Genomic DNA, 26,831 nt, shown 5'->3' on the forward strand with positions numbered 1-26,831 from the left:
GTCGACCAATCATCCTATTAATGATCCAATATTGAATCAATCAAGAGGAAAGAAAAGGAAAAATAAAAGGGGAAAAAGGAAAAACATGAGGAAGATTTTAATTTTTGTAAAAATCTTTTCCTTATTTGCCTTGGCCAAGTAATATAAAAGAAGGGGAGGAGAGACCTCATGAGATATCAATTCTTATTCTTTTGTTGGAGCTCTTCATTTTGGTCGGCCCCTCTCTTCTTCTTTTCCCTTTGCTCTCTTTTGTTCCTTGGTGGTGGTGGTGGTCGAATACTAGAGAAGGAGGAGGAGCTTTGGGTGGTGTTCATCTTGGAGGAGCGTCACCCACACAACGTCCAAGAGGAGACAAGGAATACGGCAGAAGATCTCGAGGTTATTAGCATACAAAGAAGAGATATAACTAGTAATTATTTTCCGCATCATACTAGGTCTTCTTTGTTAGAATTCCAAACACAAGAGGCATATGATTCTAGAGTTTCGGATTTGTTTCGAAGTTGTGTTTGTTTGTTTTGTTTTTCGAATTTGTGATTCGATTGTTTTTTTCGGTTAAACCTAATGTTATTTTAGGAAATTAAATATTGAATTTCTATTAAAGGCTTTGTCGAGACAGTGGTGGATGATCCCATACCCAAGAAGGTCTAGTGTCTCACCATGTTTGACTTGGGAGCCAATTTTAGAAATAAATATTTAATTAACTTTATAACATAGGTGAATTTGGATCAATAATATTAAGTTCCTCTTGCAATCCAAATCTAAACTATTAAAAACAGATAAGTTAAATTTGGAATCAATAATGTTAAGTTCCGTTTGCGATTCCTAATTTAATTTCTAAAGGACACAATAAGTTGTTTAGGAAAGGTTCGACACTTGTATAAAATTTTTCTACAGTGGAATCGATACGATCTTCCTAGGACCAACTAACACAAGGATCACGAGCTTTGGAGTAGGAGTCGACCTAAGCTTCGAACCAAGTAACCGAATATGTTCTTTATTTTTTCGCTGCACGACTTTGATTTAAACGATTAAAAGAAAAGTTTTTAAAAGCACGATATTCATCCCTCCCTCTATCGCACTCTTTCGATCCTATACTATCGACCTTCGACAGAGGTGGGTCGGTCGTCGCCTCCGGTGGAGATGACAAAATATTTTTATTATTTTATAATAATATAAATTATAATTCTTATAAAAAATAATAGCCATCAAAGGAAAAAATATAATCATCCTAATAAATTATATTACATTATTAAATATAATAATATACTCAAAATTACATTCCACTGTGTTACGAAGTTTATTACAAGCTTTATTACCCCCTAAGAAGAGGGGCGTACAATTCGCATTGAGAAAAGTTTAGAAAAATGAGATTTTTTTTTAATTTTAAGATTAAAATATTATTTTTACCCAAAATTTTTTTAGATAAGAAAAAAAATGTGATAAAAAAAACGTAAAGAAAATAATAAAAAATATTAAAAAATAAAAAAAAAATTTAAAAATTGTAGAAAAAATAAATAAAAACATAAAAACTAGAAAAAAACGTAAAAAATTTCAAAAATAATAAAAATTTTAAAAAATAAAAAATGTAAAATATAAAAACATAAAAAGTGTAAAAAAATAAAATAAGACAAAATGTAAAAAAAATAAAAAAACATAAAAATTAAAAAGGTAAAAAATATAAAAAAAACATAAAATTTTTTTTAAAAAAGTAAAAAATAAAAAAAACTTAAAAATAAACTAAATGAATAAAAATAAAAAAAAAGAAAAAGAAAAATAATAATAATAAAGAAAAATGTGAAAAAAATAAAAAATAATAATAATATTATATAATATAGTAAAGTATTAAAATAAATTATTCATTAAAATTTTTAAATAAATAAATTTTTATTGTATTATCTAAATTAAATCAAATAGTATTATTTATATTTTATTGTTCATAATTTTAATTATGTGATTATTTGATAATCATATAATTAAGATTATATATATATAATCTTAAACACTTTTAATATACCAGTTAGACTTGTTCCGCTATATTTTTATTATTATAAAACATGGGATTTGTTCCGTTATTTTTTTTATTTTCATTTTCGAAAATAAAATGAAATAAATGGCCGATTTATTTGTCTTTTAAGAAAAGACTATTTCCATTTAATCTTTTCGCTGATATTCTCAGCCAACGTGGCGGACCACGCGCGTTCCCAGCTACTTCCTCCGATATCCGCCTTCAACTCGTCACCGGTCTCCCCAAATCTAACGGCCCAGATTTCTCCAGAGGCACCTGCAACGGATTCCCCATCAGACACGTGTCGGTCACCAACCAAAACATTACCCTATAGCGACTAACAAAACAGAGGCCAATTTACACATAAACCCTTCATTTCCTCTATTTCTCAATTACACCACTCATTCTTCACTTTCCTGAGTCCCTACGAGAATCTGGAAAGGATCTAAATGAAGTATTTATATCTTGCAGGGTTTCAGAGAAAATCGACAGTTTGGTGGTCGATCTCGATCCTAAAATAGGTGCTCGAAGACGCATTCCTCTCTCTCTCTCTCTCTCTCTCTCTCCTCGTACGCTTGCCTGGCAACCGAGAGGAGGACGATAGGTTTTGGTCCAGTCGTTCCGAAACCCTAGGATTGTATCCTCTCTCTCCGCCTTCGGATCGTCTCCTAGCTCGCTATTTCCTCGCTCAGATCTTTGAAGGTCGCTTGCCCTTTGTTTATCTGCTTCGCTAAAGAGTACGCTGACCGGCTTTTTCCTTATCCTTAGTTGATGTTTAGATTAATTGGTTCCGAGGAGGGGTTGATTGATTGCTCAGTTCCTGTTGGGGGTTGCGTCGGAGGTTAATTCAGATCCTTGATTCTTTGATCTTGTAATTGGTAGATGATCCCATTTTTTAATCCTTTGTTCTATTCTTTTGCTCTTTTTCATACGGCTCAAGAGGGCTCAATGATGTGTTTGGGGCTGTTTTTTTTATTTGCTATCCAAAATTGAGGGTTTTCTTGGAGTGCTGAGGATTAGGTTAGTTCGGATTTATTAGGTATTGAACCCCGCCAAAAAACGATCTTTGTAAAATTAGTGACGATAATTTTTCCCCTACAGAAGTTGGGTTGAACAGGAAGGGATTTGGATACTTTAGGTGCGTTAGCATGGCACTAAATTTTTCATCTTGTTCTGTCTTTCCTACTCCATTTATTCATTCCGACGATGAGTCCTCCTGCGCGGGATTCAAGAAGAGCCCCCTTAACTCTCTGCCTGATAGTGAATTTGCTGATGCGGAGTGGATGTTTGATCCAGCGGACTTACTGCCTGATGACCCATTTGGGATGGGGCTTGATGGAAGTATGGAAGCTGCAATTGCCAGCTTTATTGAGGCTAATGGTGGTGATTTGTTTGAATGGACTTTGATGAACTCACCTGAATTTCAGTTTTACCATGATGGTTGGTTGGAAGAAGAGCATAGCTGGGTGGAGGATGCCTTCAGTTGGTTATCTGTTCCTAAAATCCAAAATGAACAATCTAGCTTGGATATAGGAGAATCTTCAAAATGCAATCATGAAGAAACCTGTCATGGAAATGAGGGTCTTCCACATGAGGCTTTTGTTTTTGTGCTTGAACATTTGAATTTTCAGGATCTCCTCTCAGTTGAAGGGGTCTGCAGGTCCTTGCATGCAGCTGTTCGGTGTGATTTTCTTTTATGGTCATGTTTACATATGGACTCTCCTTTGAGTGAGAAGTTAACTGATGATGCTTTGCTACGATTGGCTCAGAGATTTCAAGGTAATTTGCAGTGTTTGAGCTTATCTGGTTGTTCAAAGATCACAAATGATGGGCTCAAGCGTGTGTTAAACATTTGCCCAATGTTAAGGAAGGTTAGTATGGATTAGAGGAATATGCTTTACACCTTGTTTCCACTTTTAATTGTGTTGCTATATATTTTTTTTTCTTCTTATGCATCAGTTTTCTTGCACCTTTTTTTTAAAATTTATTCAATAGTCCAATAACAGCAGTTATCTTGCATCTATACTATTTAAAAATCTAAAATACTGCTGCCAGAGATTCAAGGCAGATTAAGGTGATGATCTCTTTCCTTTTATCTATCATTCATTGGTCACAAAATTCCATGAGGAGAAAGAATCTCGCCTGAATTTGTTGGGTATTACGTCATTGCATTTGGCCAATAATTTCACAAATTTGTTAATTATAAGTGTATTCAAGTTTTCTAAGTGAATCATAGTTAGATTTTTAATGTCCTAATTCTATTGTGGTGCCAGATCTGTATGAAAATTTATACATCCATTGAGAACATGTAATCGATAGTCAATCAGTGAATATAAAAGTATCTTGGGATAGTTGTGGAGGATGAACTCAACTCTCACTTGTTACTATCCAAAATGATTGTTTCTAATTTATCAGAGAAAGAAGCTCTTTAATATTTTTTTATATTATACATGGAACAAATGCTTTAGGTTTTTAACATGTTGAACATAAAAAGTGAAAAGAAGCATGTTAGAAATGAAAAAATAAAATAAAATTATGGGAGGATACTAACTGTTAGTGCAATTTCCCCCAAACCCAAAACAAGAAACTTAATTGAATAACCCATATATTGACAGTGGTGGATATCTAGGCCTTCATCCCCAACTTGTCAATTTCAATGTTCTTAAACTATTCACTGCCAGTCTAACTTATTGACTTGGAACCACAACACTATCTGGTCTGCTTTGTGTATAAAACTGGAAATAAAAAAGGGTTAATCCAGTAGAATTGACAAGACTAAGTTCTTTTTTATCAAAAACATTCCATCCAAGATATATACTATCATATCATTGCTATAGTGGTTGAAATGTATATTTCATCCCTGTTGGTTTTTTAGATTCAAGGGTTGGTATGATTTTCTTTCATAATACTTGTATAAGGTCTAGAGAGAGATATAAGAGAATACTAGTGAGATGATTTAATTAATTTAAATGTTATTAGTGATATATCTGTGCAAAGAGCTCGTTGGGACAAACATGCTATAATCCATCCATTAGGGTTTTTTGATAACTTGAATGGTTTTTCTTCTCTTATTACTATATTATATATATTATGTCTGATACATATTATATCATATATGTTTTTATTAAACTATTTATTATATATTTATCGTATACAAGCTTTCCATTTTAAAAATTAGTTATCATAGTGTTTGATATTTGGATAAAATTTATATAAATATTTAATACCTACAAAATATAATTAATATTTATAATACTATTTTTCAGGCCAATTGGTTCAAATGATGGAAGATGATTTAATTAGTTTGAATAGTATTAGTGATATAACTTTGCGTAGGGATCAATGGAGGAATAAAATTTATATAGCCTATCAAATAGTTGGAACTAAGATGCTATAATCTGTTCATCAGGTATTTTAGTAATATTCGAAGGGTTTATAACAATATTTGTATTATGTCTGATACATAGTATTGTATATGTTTTGGTTAAACTATTTATCTTGTATTCATTACAAGTTTTTCATTTCAAAAATTGTTATCATAGTTTTTGATACTTCTATTAAATTTATATTTATACAATACTTGTAAAATATAAATTTATATTTACAATACTACTTTTGAGATCAATTGGTTCTAATGATTTGATCAATTGAATTGAGATGGCCTTGCCAAATATTTTGAGGAACATTGGTCAATTTGAAGTTCTAGGATTTTTGACAATGTCTTAATCATAGAAGGGTTGAGAATGATCTGGGATGAGTGGTGGGAGTGGTAGAAGTAAGAGGCAGGGAAGGACCACGGGCAAGGAGCAATGAGGCAGGGTGATGGTGGAACTCTGCATGAGAGACAGTAATTGAAGGTGGGAGTTTTAGGAAATGATTAAATACATAAAATGAAATGGCAGCAAGAAAGAATTGATCTCATCGAAGGATTGTAGTAATATGTTAGTGGTCAATTAAGGGTTGAATGAAAGGAAATTAATACCTTTGTTTATTAAATACCAAGTTTTAAAAATAATTTTTTTTTCCATTTTTTGATGAAGTTATTAGTGTTTCTTTATTAATAAGGTCAACTTTGTATGTATATATATATATATTTGTTATTACCGATATCTACATAGTTCAATTAATGAAATATTGTCAATATTTTTCATAAGCATCCTTGTTGGTTTAGTTCAACTGTTATCTGTTTTGTCAATGCAGCTAAATGTTAGTGGATGCGTCAGGCTAAGTGTTGATGGAATCATAAGCAGCCTGAAGGAGTTCCAATCACAGGGAGTGCTAGGAATACAAAATCTCAAGCTTGGCAAGCTTTTCATTGTATCTACAGAACAATACAGTGAGCTGAAATCATTGCTGTGCTTGGATCAACTTCAACTAGTTCAACCCCAGAAATCAAGGTTCTACCACACTTATCAATTGCCGCATCATTGCGATGATGATTGTGTCCTTGACTTTGAAAGCTGCCCATTATGTGGAAAGTACAAGCTTGTTTATGACTGCCCTTCAGAAAGTTGTCAAGTGGAAGTCCCTAAACGGTGCAGGGCTTGTGATTTTTGCATTTCAAGGTGTGTTCAATGTGGAAAATGCATCAAAGATCACAGATACATGGAGACATTCTGTCTTGAATATCTCTGCTCAGGTTGTTGGAGTTTACCACCATTAAATGAGATAGAAGAAGAAAAGTGAACCTACTTTTCAAATGGTTTTGTTTATGCAACCTAAAATTACAAAAACCAAATGTCGTGTTCGTTCTTATTCGATCTGTTTATGGAGGTCAGTTGGCCTTGTCTATGACAAGTTAAGGAAATACAAATTCCATTAGAGTTATGTTTGGAATTGGATAGGATTTCAGAAAAGTAGTCGAAGCCTGCGAACTACAAAATAAGTCAGAAACTGCTGATAAGGTATTTTAACTATTTGGAGGTTTCTAAGGTGGATGTTGTTCGGTGGACTACTGAACATCCTTTATTACTCATTTGCAGGAAATTCTGTTGCATTTCATTCTGGTGCTCCTCTCTCCCCTGATATGTAACATGGAGGTCAGATCAGTCTGGTTTGCTCCTACAGGGAAAGTGATTTCTTCTAGTATCCATCTTTGCTTGTGACGTTTGTTAAATTAAATCTGAAACTCTTTCTTAACACGCCATTTCTGTTAGGTTGATGCGTCGACATGTATCATTTCCTTTGTTTAAATTCATATAGCAATCAATTATTAGACCGAAGCATACAAACAAAGAGTCTCTTGACCTGCTGTCTGATCAATTATTTCCTCCATGGTAAAAGAACCGTTTCATGAATTCCATGCAATGACTCCTAATGGAACATGAGAGTTTGTATTTTTATTTTTTTATTTTTAGGTTTTTGACAATGATGCAAAAATGTGATAACATTTACATCAAGCGCCCCTTATTGCCGGTCTTACGGTTAGATGAAGGGAGATAAATTAGGTACTAAGTGCCCCTTTAAATTGGAGGGTTATTTGTTACAGCTATGACTTGAATCCTTGTGTATTGGATGCAAGTTTACCATTTGAGTACTGACTTTGCTACACCCTGGGCCTTCAGGCTTTTGACAGTGTTAACATAGATGGGTGATCTTGTAGAAAAAGTCGAGCTAGGCTAGAGATCCTGTCAAGCTGTTTCACCATGCTACATAATCACTTTTAAGTCCTTTAATAGTTTTGAGAACATAATCACTTTGAAACTAGGCAGAAACATTTTGATCCAAAAGTGTTGCATAATAACTTTTAAGTCATTTGATAAATTTGAAAACATAAATGAATTTCAATGACCTTTTAGCCTCTGTTTATTTTGAGGTACGGAAACTAAAATAAGAGTACTTTTTGCTACGGAAAGTTTTCTATTATTTACTTGATTAAAAATTTAAAGCTGATGGAAATATATTCCTTTGGCGGAAAATTTATTCCATCCGACCGAATCGGACGGGAAGATTAAGGAACAAAAAGTAAATAAAAGGAAATCATGTAAATACCCCTAACCTTACCTTTCCTTTTCTTCTTATGTTGAATTGCTGATTTCTTCCTCACTCGTTAACTCCTTCGTTGAATCGTCGACTTCTTCTTTCGTTTCACCCGCGGACTCTTCTTCTTTCTCCACTGTCGATTTTTTCTTACTTTTCACCCGCGAACTCTTCTTATTCTTTCTCCACCGTCGATTTCTTCTTCCTTCTCACCTGTAGACTCTTCTTCTTCCTCCTCATCCATCAACTCCTCCACTAAATCGTCGATTTCTTCTTCCTTCTCACCTACACTCTTCTTCTAACTTCTCACCCGTTGACTCCTCCATCGATCCCTCTTTTTCTCTTCTGTGGCTGCTACAACTGCTCCAAGATTGTTGCTCTCATGATTGATTCACAATTGTTGTCAACTATTGCTCTGTGATTGATGTATGTCGTCACTCCAGCTTTCTTCTACGATTATTAAGTGACTGCTTATCATTGAGTTTTCTTGCTATGTGATTGCGGTAAATTTGGATCTTACTAATTTCTATATTCATTTTAATTTTTAACAGTAGAGCAATGCTGATTAGAAAATTTTGATTAGATGAAATATAATTTTTCTGATTTCTATAACTCAGATGAATTATAATTCTGATTTCTATCTTCATTTTAATTTTATGCTCTTTTTACTAATTCTATCTTTTAGATGAAATATAACTTAGATAAAATATTAGATTTTGATAGCGGCACTCTTGAATTTATTATAGTAGTATATTTTTATTGTTTATCTTTCCACATATTTGATGAAATGGAGTGGGATAATAATAAAGGAGATTATCTAAATGTTAATGATTATTATGAGAAGAACAATGATAATATAGACGAGAGTTCAAATGATGAAATTTTGTAGTTATTCTTTGGATGATGTTGAAGGATATGAATAAATATGTAGATAAAGGTCTAATGGAGAATAATGAGCAAAAAAATTATGCACAACGTATTTTGTTGCACAACCTTATGACATCTAATGAGACATACCGTAACATTCTTAGGGTAAGTGTGGATGACTTTATTCGCTTGTGTGAACTATTAAAGCACAATACAAGGGTAAAAGCCAACAGAAATTCAAGTGTTGAAGAGAAGGTTGCTAAGTTTTTATATTTGCTTGGTCATGATGTCAAGCATCGAAAGTTAGGTTTTTTCTTTTGTCGAAGTTTAAGGACTATTAATAATCAATTTCATGAAGTCTTAAAAGTCATTATTGGACTTCATGCTGAATTTATAAAGCAACTAGATGGTTCTGAAATCCTTATGCTTATACAATGTAGTAGTAGATTCTACCCTTACTTCAAGGTAATACTCATTTTGAATTTTAGAAGGTTTGTAAGGTACTTTGTAGCTAAATATGCTCCCTGTCTCCTAACTATAGAATTGTGTTGGAGCATTAGCTAAAACTCATATACGTGTTAAGGTATTCGATACAATTGCACCTAGATATAGAGGAAGAAAGGATTAGCCAACTACAAATGTGTTGGCGGCATGCTCCTTCAACTTGAAGTTCACATATCTTATCTGGGTGGGAAGGAACTGCATCTGATTCTCGAATAGTCAAAAATGCTTTATCTAGATGTGATAAATTATTAATTCCTAATGGTATTGAGTTTACAATTAATGTTCATTGATGGACAATGTTTGTAAGTAAATATGATTAATTTATATCCTTTATTTGTTAGTAGGTAAATAATATTTAGTTGACTCCTGGTTTATGCTGAAGAGGAGTTTAATTACTCCTTATCGAGAAATTTATTATCACTTAAAGAAATACTCGAGATGTGACCCTACAAATGCAAAAGAGTTTTTCAATCTTAGCCATGTATCTCTTTGTAATGCAATCAAGAGAGCTTTTGGGGTTCGAAAAAAGAAGTTTCTCATTATTGCTAGTGGAATGAGAACCTCACTATGAAATTAGCATTCACACGGATATTATCTTAATATGTTGTATTCTTCATAATTTCTTAATGGGGTGGTTCTAGATGAGAGATTAATTAGTGAAGTGGATCATGAATTGAGTGCAAATTATGACAATGAAGTGAGTTGCAATGAGAGACGGGACGATGACCAAAGATAAAGGATATGATCAGGGATAACATAGCTAATGTTATATGGTCGGATTACAAAAACAACTAAAGAAGACTTATTGGTTTTATTAGAAAAATTATGAGAACAGTTGGATGTAGCATATTAATTAATAATGCTTAATTTGAATAATGTGATGTTTTGAGCATACTATTGCTAAATCTTAATACTAGATGTTCTTTGATTGATATTATTTTTTATGTATTGATTATGTTTGTTAATCTAATATTATATAGTTGAATGTTACGAGTTTATGTATAAGATTTGATTTTTTGCATGGTCACATGTGAATTTGATATAGGTATTGAGTAAAAATGAGTTATACAATCGAACAAGACAAAAATAATATAATTAAGTGGATTAATGAAATGGATAAAATTTGTAGATGCTATGTTAGATCAACAAGTTAATGGCAACGAATAGGTAGCACTTTCACATTTATTGTATACAAAGAAATGATTGTCATTTGCCATGAGAAGACTAAAATTCCATTGAAAAAGGACTATTTAAAGAATAGAATGAAAACATTGAAAACTAACTTTAATTTGTGTTATGATTTATTTAAGAATGCAAGTGAAGTCCAATAACATGCTGAAGTAGGAGATTTGAGGCTTAGGAAGAAGTTTGGAAGCAACTTATTGATGTAAATATTAATGGTAGATATTTCATTTTATATTTTGTCACTTTATATAACTATTATATTTATGATTAATTTTATTTTTAGCTAGGCTAATCTATTAATTAAAAAGTGGAGATATTATCCTATACCTCATTATAAGAAATTGTTTGAGTTATTTGATTATGACAGAATGAAAGGTTAAGAAATTTCCAAGAAATGTTGAAATTATTCAAGAAGAAGAACAAATGGATGATGTAAATATGAGTTCTGAAGTGGATCTTGATAGTTCACCATTTGTCTAGGGATTAAAGAAAATACAAATTGCATTTGTTGATGCTTGTGGCAATAAGAAAAGTTCAGCCCTACTTAAGTATCAAGAAAGTTGTGTTGTAATTAACCATTCAAGTTTAGTTATTGAAAATAAGTCATTTTATCAACGAAAGTTGAATGAGAAATTCCACAAAGATTTAGTGTCTTTGATGTTCTAGATAAAAATATATGTTGGACAAAACAATTTGCTGTCTGAGATTTATGAGGTATTAGCTAAATTTAAATATACTGAATTAAATTCACTTATATATTGAAATGACCTGAGCTGATAATCTCAGGTTGCCAGCAGAGGCTGGTTTCTACTAATTGTTGAGTGCAGACCGAGCTCCGAGTCTGAGCAGCAAAGTCCGAGCAGACTTAATGGCCAAGTGGGCAAGCAGTAGATTGGTCGATTGGGCAATATATGGCCGAGCAAGTTCGGCCAGACAGAGAGCCGATCGAGCGAGAGGTTAGCTGGGCTAGCAGACAGACCGAGCGAGAGGCTGACCGGGCGAGCAAACAGGTCGAGCGAGAGGCCAGTCGGGCTAACAGACAGGCCGAGTGAGAGGTCAGTCGGGCTAACAGACAGGCCGAGTGAGAGGCCGATCAGGCGAACATGCATGCCGAGCGAAGAGGCTAACAGGGCAAAAGAAGAGGCCGAACAGGCGGACAAAGAGGCCGACCGGGCGGACGAGGAGGCCGACCGGGCGGACGAGGAGACCGACTGGGCGGATGAGGAGACCGAGCGAGCTAACCGAGGTCTACGATTAACGTAGTTTCCTTGAAACAGATTCGCCCCCACCTCCGGAAGTGCTTCGAGGTTTACGTGGGTCGTCTATTTCCTATGATACAATGGTTAACCGTGATTCCATCAAGCACTGGTGGTCACGATAAACTAAGTGGTACTCGACTGCTATCACGGGTACTCCGCCGAGCAGGAGTTGCATGATATAGGAAGAGGGAACGTAGGTGGATATAAAACGCCATTGTTTCACTCGATCGTTTTACTTCTGCATTAATCTTACTTTAATGCATCCGTTACACAACCAGCAAAAAGGCTTACGTGGTAAAATATTAGTTGTTCCACTTGGGTAAATTTTACACCGACCGGTCCGGCATTCAGCGGGTGCAGGTCGTGCCCGCACACGAGTCAACATGGTTCAGTGTAATTCGGGCTGATTTACACCTCCCTGCGCACTCACGCGTGAAAAAGAGTCTCTCTCCATGCATTTGTTCACATCCTTAATGCATGTGAATCAATATAAACCAACCAACATGTCATGAAACTCCTAATGTGAGACTAAAGTCTCATTCACAAATATTCAACAATATACTTGATGTTTATATATTCCTAAGAGAGAATAAGGAGAAGATGATGTTTGTTATAGGATGTCTAATGGAGAAGAGACTTGCTCTTCTAAGATGTTTTCTTTCTAATTTTGAATTGTGATATTTTGAATAATTGTAATTTGTAAAATTTGGATAGTATTCAGAGTATAGGGTTATATAAGTTTATTAGTAATTATTAGTATACAAAAGTAGTTTAATTTTTTAATTGGTAATAATTTTATAATAATTATGAATTATTTTTAAGTAATGTTTATTGTTGATAATTTTTTTATTTTAATATACGATAATAATGTATTTTTTTTTATTTTAGTATATGCTTTATCTTGACCAACATTTTATTCCATTTCTCTGTAATATTTTCTTACACTTTATTTCACTTATATGCAGTATTTTTCTATTTCTTTCAGTAGAAGCTTTTTATCATATTAAAAATGCATCATGCGTTCTTTTGAATTCACAATTATATGACCATATAAAAAAAAATAAACATAAAATAAAAACATTGGATATTGAGAACATAATTATAAATAGTTTTTATATATTGTTTAGTTTAATAAAGAATTTTAAATTTTTATCTAAAAATGGAAAAATAAAAAAGGCATTTTAGACAATATATTATTTAATTTTCTTTCTTTTGTTGTAATTAAATGATGATAGATGGATGTATCTATCTCAATTAAAGTAAATAAAAAAAATTCCTTTCCTTTTTTCTATGAAATTCTTTCCACTATGAATTTCTCTTTTCTCAATCCACACCTTACCCTAAACAGGGCATTAGAGTTCATTTATATTTTTCACTTAATAGTTTTGGCTTTTTTAAAAAAATCCTTTTAAATAAGTTTTTTAAATTATAGTTTTAAGAAATTTATAATAAAATCAATAAATATATCTTTTTCCTCTTTCATTTTCTTAAAAAAAAAAATGATCTCTTACAGTAATTTTAATGAAAATTAATAAATATATTTAATTAAATACAAATCACTCATAGTATGAAACTCTTATTTTAATGTTTTAAATTCCATCTTACTCATCTTAGATTTGTATATATATTCAAAAGATAATATTGACACTTATATCATAAAATATTTAGAGGAATAATTAAAAGGATTACGATTAAAATCATATTTTAAAAATAGCTCAAAAATATAAAAAATATTGGGCATTGAAATCTTAAAAAAATTATTATAATTATTTTAAGATTATAAAATTTTATCAATAATTATATTTTTATATATTTAAATTAAAAAATAAATAAATTCTATATTTAATAAAAAAATAATTACACTTATCACAGCCAGAGTATATAAAGGGAGATAAATTACGAGATACGTGATGAATGAAGTTTGCTTTTTAGAGAGCATACGTTGAATTGATCCCAACTCTATTATAATAAATCTATCGTACTTTAACCAACTGGGCACCCTATAGAAACAATAAATGCGCTTTATAGTAAGTTTGTTCAGAAGGTTAAATTATCAAATTAATCATGAGAAGGCCTGTAAATGAACCAAACATTCGTGAATAAGTTTGGTGTTCGGCTTGGTAAGAGCTTGTTTATGTTCGTTCAATATACATAAAATTAATTAAACAAAGAAGCTTGAACAATTCGTTAAGCTAAATAAAAAAACTTTAACACATATGTGTTCATCTCGTTAATGTTCGTGAACAACGTTCATGAACAATGCTCGTGAACAATGTTAACGAACCATATTTATTAATAAAATTCTTTTTAATATACTAAATAAATAATAAAATAAATAAATAAATAAATAAATTTAAATTATCAAACTCAATAACCAATCATTTATTGTCATTGTTGATGTTTGGATTATAGGAATGGAAATACAAATAGAGAATGAATCCTTATAACTGAGTAATGACTCATTCTCATATCTCCCCCCCCCTTTAATGGGTCTAATGGCTAGCGAATGAGGTGTTGCCATCATGAGATATGGGGTTCGAATCTCGACAAAGTTGAGGTAAATGCCTTCCTTATGTGCTAGTCACTATTCCAAAGGCTAGTAGCCGTCCGTGATTTACCTCTTCTGTGTTGACCCTGGGACGGGTTGGCGGGGACGCTGGGGGCGAGCGTATTCGCCTTTTGCCATCATTACTCTATTTTCAACAATCAAAATATTCCCTTATTCCAAAAATACCCTTAACCCAAAATTACAATTTTCCCTTTAATATCAAATATCAAAATATATTTATTTAATTTTTCTTTCATATCACTTTCTCTCTTCTTGTTCTCTCTCATCATATTTTCTCTCTACTCATTTTATCACCCACTTTCTCTCTACTTAATCTCTCTCGTCACACTTTCTTTCCTCTTTTTTTCTCATTACACTTTCTCTCTCCTTAATATCTTCCATCACACTCTCTTCCCTTTTTTTTTTTCTCATCACACTTTCTCTCTCATCATACTTCCTCTCTCATCATACTTTCTCTCTCCTCAATCTCTCACATCACACTCTCTTTTCTCTTTCTTCTCACACACTTTCTCTCTCATCATGCTTTCTATCTCATCACACTTTCTCTCTCCTCAATCTCTTCCATCACACTCTCTCCTTTTTTATTCTCAACACACTTTCTCTCTCATCATGCTTTCTCTCTCATCATGCTTTCTATCTCATCACACTTTCTCTCTCCTCAATCTCTTCCATCACACTCTTTCCTTTTTTATTCTCAACACACTTTCTCTCTCATCATGCTTTCTCTCTCATCATGTTTTCTCTCTTATCATACTTCCTCTCTCCTCAATCTCTTCCATCATATTCGCTTTCCTATTTTTTCTCATCACACTTTCTCTCTCTTCATCCTCTCTCATCATATTTTCTCTCTCATCTTCTGTCACTCTCTCCCATCACACTCTCTTTTCTCATTTTCTCTCATCGCACTTTCTCTCTCTTCATTCTTTCCCATCACACTTTCTCTCTCATCATACTTTCTCTCTCATTATATTTTTCTCTTACATTCAACTTTTTCTCACATCTATTTTTTTCTTTTATTTTCCTTTAAGGGTAAAAAAGAAAATTTTAATTTATTCCGATAAAAAATATTCAACTAACCAAACATTGCTTTTAAGAATGATATCCATGCTCATGTTCATTTCCATTCCACAATACTATGATTCCCATTCCAATTTATATTTCTAGGAAAGAACCAAACACCTCCTAAAAGTTTCAAATAATCAAACAAACTTGAATTGAGAGCTTGATAAAATCTAAACGAACCAAGCTCAAGCCAAGCTTGAACCAAGCTCAAGCCAAGCTTGAATTGAGATCTTGATAACATCTAAACGAACCAAGCTCAAGCCAAGTTTCAAACAAGCTCAAGCTAATAAAAAATAAACCAAGTTAAGCTTGAACAGTTATTTCAAAAGCTTGGTTCATTTTAAGTTTGACTTGATTACCTTATCAAACAAGCTTGATCATCCCAAATCTCAGCTCGACTCGGCTTATTTACAGTCCTAATCACGAGTACAAAAAGCTGACATTGCCCATTAATACCATGTGATGGGCTGGACCATAAGCTGGCATTGCCCATTAACACTTATATCGTAAAATATTTAGAGGAATAATAAAAAGGATCACGATTAAAATCATAATTTAAAGGTAGCTCAAAAATATAAAAAATATTGGGCATTGAAATTTAAAAAATTTCATTATAATTATTTTAAGATTATAAAATTTTATCAATAATTATATTTTTATATATTTAAATAAAAAAATAAATGAATTTTATATTTAATAAAAAATAATTACACTTATCGGTAAGATTATATAAAAGGAGATAAATTATGAGATACGGAATGGATGAAGTTTGTTTTTCAGAAAGCATGCGTTGAATTAATCCCGATTCTATTATAATAAATCTATCATACTTTAATTAACTAGGCAACATATGGAAACAACAAATGGGTAAGTTGCCCATTAATACCATGTGATGGGCCGGACCATAAGTATACATATATAGATTGGGGCTCGGCCCATTAACATCTGTAGAATTAATAAGAGACTGCAATAGCGGCGATGCAAAAAAAAACAAAAAAGCAAACCCCTCGCCCGTCGTCTGGCTTAATGGCGGAGGCGGCTCCCGATACAGGGTCCGGAGCGGCCGCCGGCGCGCCCATCCCGGACGCCGGGACGGGCGTCGAGACGACGATACGCGGCAGTGGCATGCCCTTCAGGGAATGCGTCGACCGGATCAACAAAAGCCTCGACCGTGCGAAGAAAGAACCCTACCTCCTTTTTTTTTCCTCCACCGAAATTCCTGGCGACTGATCTCTCGTGATGCTTTCGGTTTTATCAGATCCCAAAGTGAGGTTCTTGAGGGAGCACATGCTGAAGGCCGGTTGCCCCGTCTGGGTGCAGCTCCTCATGCCATTGAATTGCAATAGCGAAGGTTTGTCCTACGCCGGCGGCTACGCTCGTGGCAAAGGGGTTTGTCTCCTCCTCCTACTGAAAATGTAGCTCCCTTTTAATTTTTTTACTGTGCCGGTTTTTGGCCTTTGTTGGAGATATACCTTTGTTGATTGCAAATCATCAAGCCCTTTTAACATTTAATTCCTGCACACAAAATAAATGGCCATTTGATAGGAAGAAATGCTGGATGATTAACCCCTTGGGAGATTGTTTACATAGTCTTGGTTAGCGAGAAAATAAAATTTATTTAAGTATTGATGATGATATAGTAGGGTCCAATGGCATAGAAAGATTGTTTAGAGTTTAGGGATAAAACTTGATTGCTGGTTTTGTTATTGTATTAGGCAATTGTTTATAGGACTACCAACCTAGGATGATGCTTGTGGAGCTTGTTAGGCATTTGCATGGTGAAGTTTGTTAATATGAATGTGCATGTTTGTCATCACTCTAATCTACCATTGTTACTGTTGGAAAGTTGATTGGAAGGCATCTGGGCAAAATTTATGTCACATTACTGGTCGACAACATTTATCAACTTTCTGATGGTTGATCATGAATGGCATTTGACAGTATGCTTTGTTGCTGAATTAATGTTCTTCACTTATTATGCACAACTAATGGTGAACAAATATGGTATTATTGTAAATGTAGTTGCTTGAAAATTCTGGCTTCTATAATTGTACACATTATTAACTTATTTTTTCTTTTTTCGTCAATTTAGATAAGTGTTTGTTGCAATCACATGACTTTCCAAGATGAAATAAATCAAGTACTTATTCATGAATTGATCCACGCTTATGATGATTGCCGTGCAAAAAACATCACCTGGTCAAATTGTGCTCATCATGCTTGCTCCGAGGTGAAGTAAATCGTTAATCTCATAAAAGTTTATAGTATTAGTTAGTAGTTTCCATCCAGTTTAGTGTTTTGCCACCGATTTAACTGATAAGTGAGTTTCTTATTCATTCAGATTCGTGCAAATCATTTGAGTGGTGATTGCCACTACAAACGTGAATTGCTACGTGGATACACTAAACTACGGGGGCACGAACAAGTGAGCTTCCTTACTCAAATTATTAGAAGATCTGTGTGCCTTAGTTGATGATTTCATGGGGCCCTATGTCTCAACCAATGCTGAATTGCACATGATGGATATGCATGCCTTAATCCTCAATCTCATGAGGTTGAGGGCTTCGGTTGGTGATCTCATAGGAGAGAAGTAAAATATGAAGTAGAAACTCATAGAGAAATGATACCCTATACATCCTTAACCTACACACTCCTAGACGACCCTCACAGGTCCAGATGCCCATAAGCATTCTCGAGCGGCTCGATTCACTTTTTGAGAATCGGGGCGCCCGTGTATGTATCCGAGCGTACATCCGGATGCCTAGGCAGGCATTGGCTAAGTGTGATGAAAATAGTAAATTAGAAACATAATTTTATTTGCATCATTCTTATTCGTTAAGAAGAATTTAACTCCTAAAATGTTGAGAAATTATCTTCATGGAAAATTTGCCTTATATTCAGTGAATCCTCCTTTCTAATGGGAATCAAGAAGCCAACCTGCTAAAAATCAGGAGAAAAATTATAATGTCTCCATATAATAAAGTTAATTCTTACATGCTCAAGATTTCACTGATGTTTAAGTTGATTGGGAAGAAAAAAATCAATAGAAATCAATTTTTCTCTCGTGGGCTGTGGTAATGGAGTGGATATGAGTTTCTTAGAGAAGTATTTAAGGAAGTGGGAAATAGCTTATTTATTTTCAATGTCCAGTTGCTAGATGATCAGAACTGATTTAGCTTAGCTCATTGTTATGTTGGAAACTGATGCTATATCCTCGTCGAGTGTTTGTAGTTTCTCAATTGACGACTATTATTATTAGTTTTTTCTAAATTTGTTTTTTGTGCCATTTACTTTGGTGTGCTAAAAGGAATGCGTTAAGAGGCGGGCGTTAAAGTCACTTCAACTTAATCCAAATTGCTCAGGAGCAGCTGCTAAGGATGCCATCGAGGCTGTTTGGGATATATGCTACAACGATACATACCCTTTTGAGAGAGCTCCATAGATTCATTTTAAACCTCAAACCTCCTGAAATAACCGTTGCTGACTGCTTATTCATTCCGGAGTCAGTTCCTTCAAGTGTCTATCACTCAGGGTGGTCTCTCGAGGAAGAAATATTTTTGATACAGTCGAAACTACTAATTTATCATTAGTTTGTTACTTAACGACCATCTTTTTTTGCCAACAATGTGCACTTGTGTGTATCATGGCATTTTGAGTTGGGTAATAATATTAGGAAACCATTTTGCTTTTACAATATTGGGATGCCAATTACAAATTGTTATTCAACCCTATTGTAATCTTAGCAGCGGCATAGTAGGTGAAGTTCTGGGTAAAATTACTAGTATGGTGGATTGTACGTGTGTTTTTCCCTTTTTTTTTTTCTTCTTAACATAAACTGAAAAGATCTCTTCGTATTTTCAATACACTTCTAAGGATTATGTAATTCTTGTTTTGGTTCAAACATGCACTTTGAGTTGTGTTGCTAGTGCAAAGAAAGGATGTATTGAGGAATGATTATTAAGAAGCTCCACAGAGTTTGGGGCTATGCGACCAGTGACACGGAAGTGACTAGCCATAGGGCGGCTGTAGTTCGTCTATTTAAATAAAAGTGTTTGCGGTGCAAAGGGACTCACGTTAAGGGTCCTCAAGTCGCTACTAATGTCCTTCATGTTTACTCTCATTTGGTTGTTCGGAACAAATCTTGCTATCAAAGGTCATTCTTCTAGGCACCCGGTGAGACGAATATTCTAACGATCAACTTATGAGTGTGCAAAATATGCGCTTAGAATTTACTCAATAGAGACATTATGAAAGCATTTGTAATGAAGTTAGCAAAGGTGGCTATTTTAAAGGAGAAAGTCTCTGGATTGTCAACCACATTGATGTCAATAAATCAATTAACATGATCATTATTGGATTAGAACCCTAGGCAACATGATAGATTTTATAGTAAAAATTAAAATTATTATAATCTCAGACTCAGTTGCTCCATTCCATGGAGAACATGATAGAAGATTAATCAACATGAATAAATTAAAAAAAAACAATTGATTTTCATATGAACTTGAGATGTTTAAAGAACATGCTAAACAATTTATGGACAGAGAAAAACAAGCAAAATTAAGTACAAATTGAAAAAACATGAGACCAAAACAAAAAAGAATAAAGCAAATAATAACCTCCGAGTCCATATGAATCCCATAGCAAGGCATGTTTGAGAGCAATCCAGTGAACCATTTGACACCTCTATTATTCCCTTTGGATATATCTAGAGGCAAGAATAAAAGGGAGATTATGACAAATGAAGCAGCAAATTAATGTAAACATAAGCAAAAAATTATGCAGGGAAATCTTTATAATGTTTTATGCCAGCATATAAACAATGATACTGACTAAGGAAGCAATAACATTAAGCAAGATGATAATACAAAGGATATAGAATATAACGTATGGTAATTAAGCAAGTAATTAGCATAAAATAAATTATGCAAGACTGTAAAACAATCAATAGTTTTCGACACAAGCAACTAAGAATAAAGGTCAAAGGATTCTTCCTCCATGGAACTAAGATAAATTATTAGAATTTTCATCTTTCCAAGACAAGCACCCCAAGATATGGTAATTATTATTATTAGAAAATATATAGATTTAGTGCCACTAGAACACTTGGGATTTAAGATGAACCTGCCAAAATGTTGTTCTCCATTTTACTAGAGCAGTTAAAAGTTCAAATCTTTAGTGTAAGCATGAAAGGACAATCAATTATCTGATCCTCTAGAAAACTTATTAAATTCTAAATTGTAGCAATTAGACTTAGCATGAAAATATCGGGTCAATCTGATATACCACTAAAAGGAGTGGCTATGATTTTCAACCAGAAATATATAGGTGATCCTGACCTTTCAGTTGGATCTTCAATTCATAAAAACGAATTTGGGATATTGATCCATTACAACCCCATCCAGATTACAACCCAACCACCCTATCAATTCACCATTTAACTTGATCATGTTGTGCAAATTAATAAGAATCAAAATGAAACATTTGAAACTGAAGGAGAAATGCTAAAGATAAAGAGAGCCCGCAGGGCACAACGACTTTTTTTCCTGCAAAACCTGAAATATTGAATTCATTGTGTAGCTTCTTTTTAACTTTTAAATTCCCGACAGTTAAATGTGCAAATGCAACCGGAGTTAAAAGAAGAACCTGCAAACATATTTCAATATTCAAGCCACCAGGTTGCTATGAATAAAGATGATAAAAATTGACGTTTCTGTAGTTGAGATGCTCTTTAAAACCCAAAAATTAAGATATGAATGAAAATAAAATGACTAAAATGTGTGGCCGCTCTGCCACAAGCAGTCATAGACTATTAAAAAATTTCTGCAAACATGTAGATTGGTTTCAAAACATGGGATAAATACTGGTATGCAACTTACTAATTTAGAAGATGGAGAACCAGACATGCAAAATGTATTGAGTGGCTCATCTCGTGTTTAGCTGCCTTTCTTAATTTTCTTTTTCCTCGAAGCAAAGCTGCTTGGCCCAACAGCTATTGACATCCGTTTGGTCCTGCAAAGGAATTTGTTCCACAGGCAAGGAAAAAAAATACCATAACCAAATTTTAAGGATCAGAAGAGACAAATACCGTATGGATAGCTCAGTAGCATCTGGATCATCATTTTTGAATGGCCCATCTGATAAATAGCACAAGCATACGTCAGCAAAATTAAAAGATCATCCTCATTGACAGCTTCCAATATTAGCAAAACATGCTACAGTTCGTTTTATTCATTTTCCTATGTTTCTCCACTTGCATCATAAAGACAACTTGCAGAATAGATATAGAAAACAAAATGAATCATTTGTCAATGCAACAAAAAGTAATTTAATTGATTGAAATATTATTGGTGATATAATCATAGCTATAGTATAATCCACAACCTAATAGACAAATAAGACTCAAATAATTCTCTCTAAATATTACGGAAAATCATGACTTGGTGATAATGAAAGTCAAGGAAAAATAAAATCAAAGTTCAAAATTTACATGAGGTGACATAAAAGCATACTAGTACCTTTCATGCATTTTGAAATGTAGGCCTCTCATTGCTGATTAGTATTGGCAGTTATATCTTGTGTTTTTATATATTATTTTTTTATATGGATGAAGTTGTTGCAACGGTAAAATTATTGTCATGTGACCAAAAGATCACGGATTCAAATCCTGGAAACAGCCTCTTGCAAAAAAGCAGGTAAGGCTGCGTACAATGGATCCTTCCCCGGGACACCGCATGACGGGAGCTTCGTGCACCGAGCTGCCCTTGTAAATATATATATATATATATATATATATATATATATATATATATATATATATGGATGCATAAATTAGATGTGTTGGTTAATATAATTTATTGAGTATGCTAGTCATTTTATCAATATAAATAATTTTAAAATATTACTTTTATTGCCCCCCATATTCCACATATATAATATACAATGGGTCAGCCAAATCCTATATACATGTTTTTCAAAACAAATCAATTGGAATACAACACGTTACACTAAACCAAATACATCAAATTATCAAACTTCATGGATCAAACAAAGACAAGATCGAGAAATAATCACAAATCAAATTGCTTCATATAGTGCAACAATCACTGATTCCAAATATTTGATCAATTTGGTCAAGTCAACATAAGAGAAAACTAAAACATAATCTCAAGGATCAACATAAACTGAATACAACAACTAGTTTTCTAGATTAATTGATTCAAGATAATCTTTTAAACTAATTGAGTATGATTAAGTCCAAACCACAACAAAAAATCATCTTAGTCAATCTAAAGATAGAGGTCTTGAATATTATTTTTAGGAATTTCTTGCTCACCACTGAGAGAATACCCATTGATAACTCATGTTTTTCACATCCATTGGACTTTTTTTTAGTATTTTTGTGTGTACTACCTGGGCTTTCATGAGCACTTATATTCATGACTAAGATATCTAGTTTCAAGTTATATATATAACTTTTCTTATGTAACTGATATGTTGAGTTTGTAGAATAGAAAGATTATTGTTCTATTTGATGGGTTTTGTAAGAAATATCAATGCAGTCTGACTTCATTGTAAAGTTGTGCTGGAGCAGAAAAGATAAACTACTACGATCTATCTTCATGTACATCCATTGGGCTTTTTTTAATATTTTCGTGTGTACTAGCTGGGCTCTCATGAGCACTTATATTCATGACTAAGATATCTTTGGATAAAATTGTTCATTTATTAAGTTTCAAGTTATAAATATATATATATATATATATATATATATATATATATATATATATATATATATTCTTATGTAACTGATACGTTGAGTTTGTAGAATAGAAAGATTATTGTTCTATTTGATGGGTTTTGTAAGAAATATCAATGCAGTCTGACTTCATTGTTAAGTTGTGCTGGAGCAGAAAAGATAAACTACTACGATCTATCTTCATGCAACATAAATGATATTCCACAAAAAGGGCGATGGCATTACCATAAACAATAAGCAATCTTGTCTCCTTTTTTTTTGGTCAGAACTGCTAAATGTTTTGGGGAAAAAGGGAAAGAAACGTACAAACCATGGCACTAAGGACCAACATACAATACTAAAATGCCAATACAAGTATTAAAATATGTGAGGCAATGGAAAACCAAAAACAAGTTAAGATAGTATAAGATACATGAATGGTGATCTTTAGAAATAAGAAGGAAAAAACTTGAAGCTAATAGCTTGACAAGCGCCAAGCTTTTCAAGATTCATATAATTAGAATTAGTAGGCTTTTCTTGTTTAAACATGACAAAGATAAGTGAAAAAAGTTTTTTTTTCAAGTATCAAAAATATCATTCAAAGATAACCATAATCATTACGTCAACATAGCTTGTGTAGAAAAATAACATCTTCATATTACCTAGTTCATTAACACCATCTCCTTCATCATTTGAATTTGCAAGCAAATCCCAGCAATCTTTTCCATCGTCAAAACCCAAATGACTTCCAATATGAGGGGCCGACAAATTAGGCTCCTCTATAACCATACTCTCTGCCTTTGTGTGTTTGTTAAGTGATTTATTATTCTTCTCATCTGTCTGTCGCCCTTGTTTGCAAGAAATGTTCATATTTTGTTGTTTTTTCTGTTGTTTTGCATCTTTCTCCCCTTCTGCAGAAGCATGCTTCTCCATTTCTTTTTGTTCTACAACAAGGACAACACAAATCACATCATATTGACCATTGACGGAGCATGATACATTGAGTATTAAATGCTGGGAAAAAACATTGAAGGCCATTTGTTGAATGCTTCTAGGTGGAAATGAAGAAATTAATTCAACATACATGATGACTCAAAAATCGATTAAAAAAAGGGATCATAGGTTCACGATGAAACTATGGGAATAGAAGGTTTTCAGTGCTCACAGTAACTATATAATTTAGTTTTACAGAAACAAGCAATCTATAATGCATTGTGGAGTAGTAATATCCTTTCACATCTGCATGGATTATTCATTAAGCAACCCTGAATAAGAATATGAATCGCCTTGAAGTCAGCAATAGAAATGAGAATCGACTGAATCCACAGATTAAATTTGCTGATTGTTTGAACAGCTTTTGGAAGTTTGAAATTTATTTGTGAATAGAATGAATTCTGACCAAAAAAGACCACAGCCTTGGTCACTAATCCATGAAACATACAGGTTGCTTCCAACTCACACTAAACATGCCTTACTCCTCAGGCTTTGGACTTTCATTTGTTTCATTATGATACTTTCATTTTTGCAGATTATTTCCAAAATATTGTATTTTCCAGTATAATTTCCACACTGCAGTGTACATCTCACCAAAAAGTTCATAATTGAAAAGAACTCCAAACAATGATAATGGAGATATTACGCACATAACCAATTGTTGAATTCTTTTAGGAATGGGGAATACATCTGATTTGGATCGTTAAAATACCAAAAACTAGTTCCTGCTCCAGAAACAGGGAATACAGTATCCAAACAGAGCAAGTTTCTCCCAAGAGCATGTAAAAAATTACCTAACTTGTGGAGAAATTTCTTTCCAGTGACGTGTTTCCAGATGTGTTCCTCGGTCTTGTTCACTGTATCTCCGGTCAGCTTGCACAACAACATGGCCCTGCAGCAAAGCGCCGATAAAACTCTTCCAAATAGAAAATAAAATGCCACCCTAATTCAGTTACTACCTCGAAGTCGGGTGGAGTTGAAAAGCGTCGAGAGGCAGCCTCTTCTTGGCCACCGCTGCGTCAATGAGTCCGAGCCGGCAAGCCTTGGTGCGGCTATAGGCGTCCTTTTCGTTGGCGCGAAGCTCGTGCCCAGTCTCCAGGCAACGCAGCCTCCCTCCTCCAAAGTCGAAGAAGGTCGGTTGGCCAAGGAAGAAGGCGCCCTCCTTATCCACCTCCATCCTATCCGCCTTGCAGCCGCCGCCCTTCGCCTTCGAAGAAGCGTTCTTCATGTCAGGACCTGAGTCTAAGGACTGTGATCCTCCTTCTCCACCGGACTCCGCCGCCATTCCCCCGTTCTCCGCCTTGGCGATGCACTCGGTATGGCTGTCGCAGAAGCATCTCTCGATTGGGCTGCTTTAGGGTTTTCTGTACGGTCCATATAACAATGCTGGGCTGGAGACGGCCCCGCCCGGTAAGGAAAGCCCAGTTAGAGAGGGATGGCTAGCTAGACCCATGGCTAGTCACCAACTTTGACTGATTCATCATCAAAACACATGTTACAAGAGGTGACTCGCTCACCCCATAGATCAGATCCTTGTCCCTAATTCTTGGTCCTTTCTAGTTCCTTTTATAATTTGTATATGAGATCATGATCGATTGATTGGAATCTGGCCAACATTGGCTACAATCTCCTTTGAATTTATCTTCCCACTTAGTTTATAGTTTGAGTTGACCCAAGTGGTTGGAGGCCATCAACGATGGACGGGTCACCTCCTAATTAGCACCATACAGTCTGTCCAATAGCCGGTAATCTCCGGGTGCTTGACTTGACTCAAACTATAATATATGTTGAAAAGTGAACTCAGGAGAAATCGCAGTCAATTTTAGCCCGATTTCAATCGTGATCTGACGTGCAAATTGTGAAAGGAACGTAGAGGAGATCAGGTATTGCGAGCTAGAGGATCTGAACTCCTCATCCCAAATATCTTTTACCATCACTCTCGTAATGAAATAAAAAAAAAGTAAATCACTATAACGGAACAATCTCTCTATCGAAATACATGAATCGAATAAGACAGAGCTTGCACCGAGACCAATATGTAAGACATAAAGTACTCGACAACATTGAAGTAGTATTTGTTGGTGTAGTTTGCACAAATGATCTTACTAAGGTTTTAATGAATGATAAAGTAAGTTAAATTAGGTATTGTTATAATCTAACCACTTTACCAAGTGTGCAGGAGTTAACCAGATAGGTCAACGGGTCGACTAGATATCTGCTGTGAAATCCAGATAGGTCAATAGGGCGGCCAAATATCTGGCAAAAAGTCCAGATAGGCCGAACGACCAATTGAATATCTAGCAAGAAGTCCAGATAGGTCGACGGGCTGACCAGATATTTGGTAGGAAGTCTAGTTGGGTCTGTGGATTGGGCAACTGGCAAGATTGATAAATAAAGGTAAGTCACTGAGAAAAGTGACTAAATGAGGGTGTGTTGCGATTAAGGGGACAGTCGGCGTCGGTCCAGGTTAGGTCCATTTCGGATCCCTAATATGAAACCTTGACTAGTTCCTAATCCTGGGAGGACAGGAACTAATTATACTCATTATTATTGTTGGTGCAATATTCCTTGGGTTAAGGTTGACCAGTTTGGCTAGGCTTGAGTTGGCTTAAGCTTGAGTCTTGGTGTTTGAGTTTCGATATTTGACAATACATGGAAATTGCAGATGCA

General features: G+C 34.1%; 3 protein-coding genes across 4 annotated transcripts; 2 read left to right on the top strand and 1 right to left on the bottom strand.

Annotated features, from left to right (window-relative positions):
• Positions 1–2,544: 2,544 nt before the first annotated feature.
• On the top strand, positions 2,545–7,222 carry LOC122052308 (F-box protein SKIP14-like). 2 transcript variants are annotated; one of them, XM_042613779.1, is made up of 4 exons: positions 2,559–2,642; positions 3,267–3,876; positions 6,206–6,909; positions 6,988–7,222. In XM_042613779.1, the coding sequence occupies exons 2-3, from the start codon at positions 3,289–3,291 to the stop codon at positions 6,689–6,691; spliced, it is 1,074 nt and encodes a 357-aa protein (XP_042469713.1). In that variant the 5' UTR covers positions 2,559–2,642; positions 3,267–3,288; the 3' UTR covers positions 6,692–6,909; positions 6,988–7,222. The 2 variants fall into 2 exon arrangements, with proteins under 2 accessions (XP_042469712.1, XP_042469713.1); XM_042613778.1 differs by having other exon boundaries at positions 2,545–3,876.
• Positions 7,223–16,456: 9,234 nt separating this feature from the next.
• LOC122052311 (mitochondrial inner membrane protease ATP23-like) lies at positions 16,457–19,156 on the top strand. Its single transcript, XM_042613781.1, has 5 exons — positions 16,457–16,601; positions 16,689–16,819; positions 17,523–17,660; positions 17,772–17,855; positions 18,738–19,156. Exons 1-5 carry the CDS (start codon positions 16,457–16,459, stop codon positions 18,870–18,872), a joined length of 633 nt encoding a protein of 210 aa, XP_042469715.1. The 3' UTR covers positions 18,873–19,156.
• A 747-nt stretch (positions 19,157–19,903) lies between these two features.
• LOC122052309 lies at positions 19,904–25,506 on the bottom strand. Its single transcript, XM_042613780.1, has 6 exons — positions 25,121–25,506; positions 24,956–25,053; positions 23,831–24,112; positions 21,519–21,567; positions 21,310–21,442; positions 19,904–20,138 (listed from the first exon to the last, which is right to left on the bottom strand). The coding sequence occupies exons 1-5, from the start codon at positions 25,444–25,446 to the stop codon at positions 21,367–21,369; spliced, it is 831 nt and encodes a 276-aa protein (XP_042469714.1). The 5' UTR covers positions 25,447–25,506; the 3' UTR covers positions 19,904–20,138; positions 21,310–21,366.
• Positions 25,507–26,831: the final 1,325 nt, after the last annotated feature.

This window comes from Zingiber officinale, chromosome 3A, assembly GCF_018446385.1.
Source record: "Zingiber officinale cultivar Zhangliang chromosome 3A, Zo_v1.1, whole genome shotgun sequence".
NCBI lineage: Eukaryota > Viridiplantae > Streptophyta > Magnoliopsida > Zingiberales > Zingiberaceae > Zingiber > Zingiber officinale.

Bases quoted from the DNA above. Each gene is read 5' to 3' on its own strand.
- LOC122052308 (XM_042613778.1), top strand. From the start codon at position 3,154: ATGGCACTAAATTTTTCATCTTGTTCTGTCTTTCCTACTCCATTTATT. The intron at 3,877-6,205 runs GTTAGTATGGAT...TTGTCAATGCAG, and splicing joins TTTGCCCAATGTTAAGGAAG to CTAAATGTTAGTGGATGCGT.
- LOC122052311 (XM_042613781.1), top strand. From the start codon at position 16,457: ATGGCGGAGGCGGCTCCCGATACAGGGTCCGGAGCGGCCGCCGGCGCG. The intron at 16,820-17,522 runs GTTTGTCTCCTC...TCGTCAATTTAG, and splicing joins GCTACGCTCGTGGCAAAGGG to ATAAGTGTTTGTTGCAATCA. The intron at 17,856-18,737 runs GTGAGCTTCCTT...GTGTGCTAAAAG, and splicing joins AACTACGGGGGCACGAACAA to GAATGCGTTAAGAGGCGGGC.
- LOC122052309 (XM_042613780.1), bottom strand. From the start codon at position 25,446: ATGGCGGCGGAGTCCGGTGGAGAAGGAGGATCACAGTCCTTAGACTCA. The intron at 24,113-24,955 runs GTAATTTTTTAC...TCCTTGTTGTAG, and splicing joins GAAATTTCTCCACAAGTTAG to AACAAAAAGAAATGGAGAAG. The intron at 21,568-23,830 runs GTAATATGAAGA...GCTATTTATCAG, and splicing joins AGATGGTGTTAATGAACTAG to ATGGGCCATTCAAAAATGAT.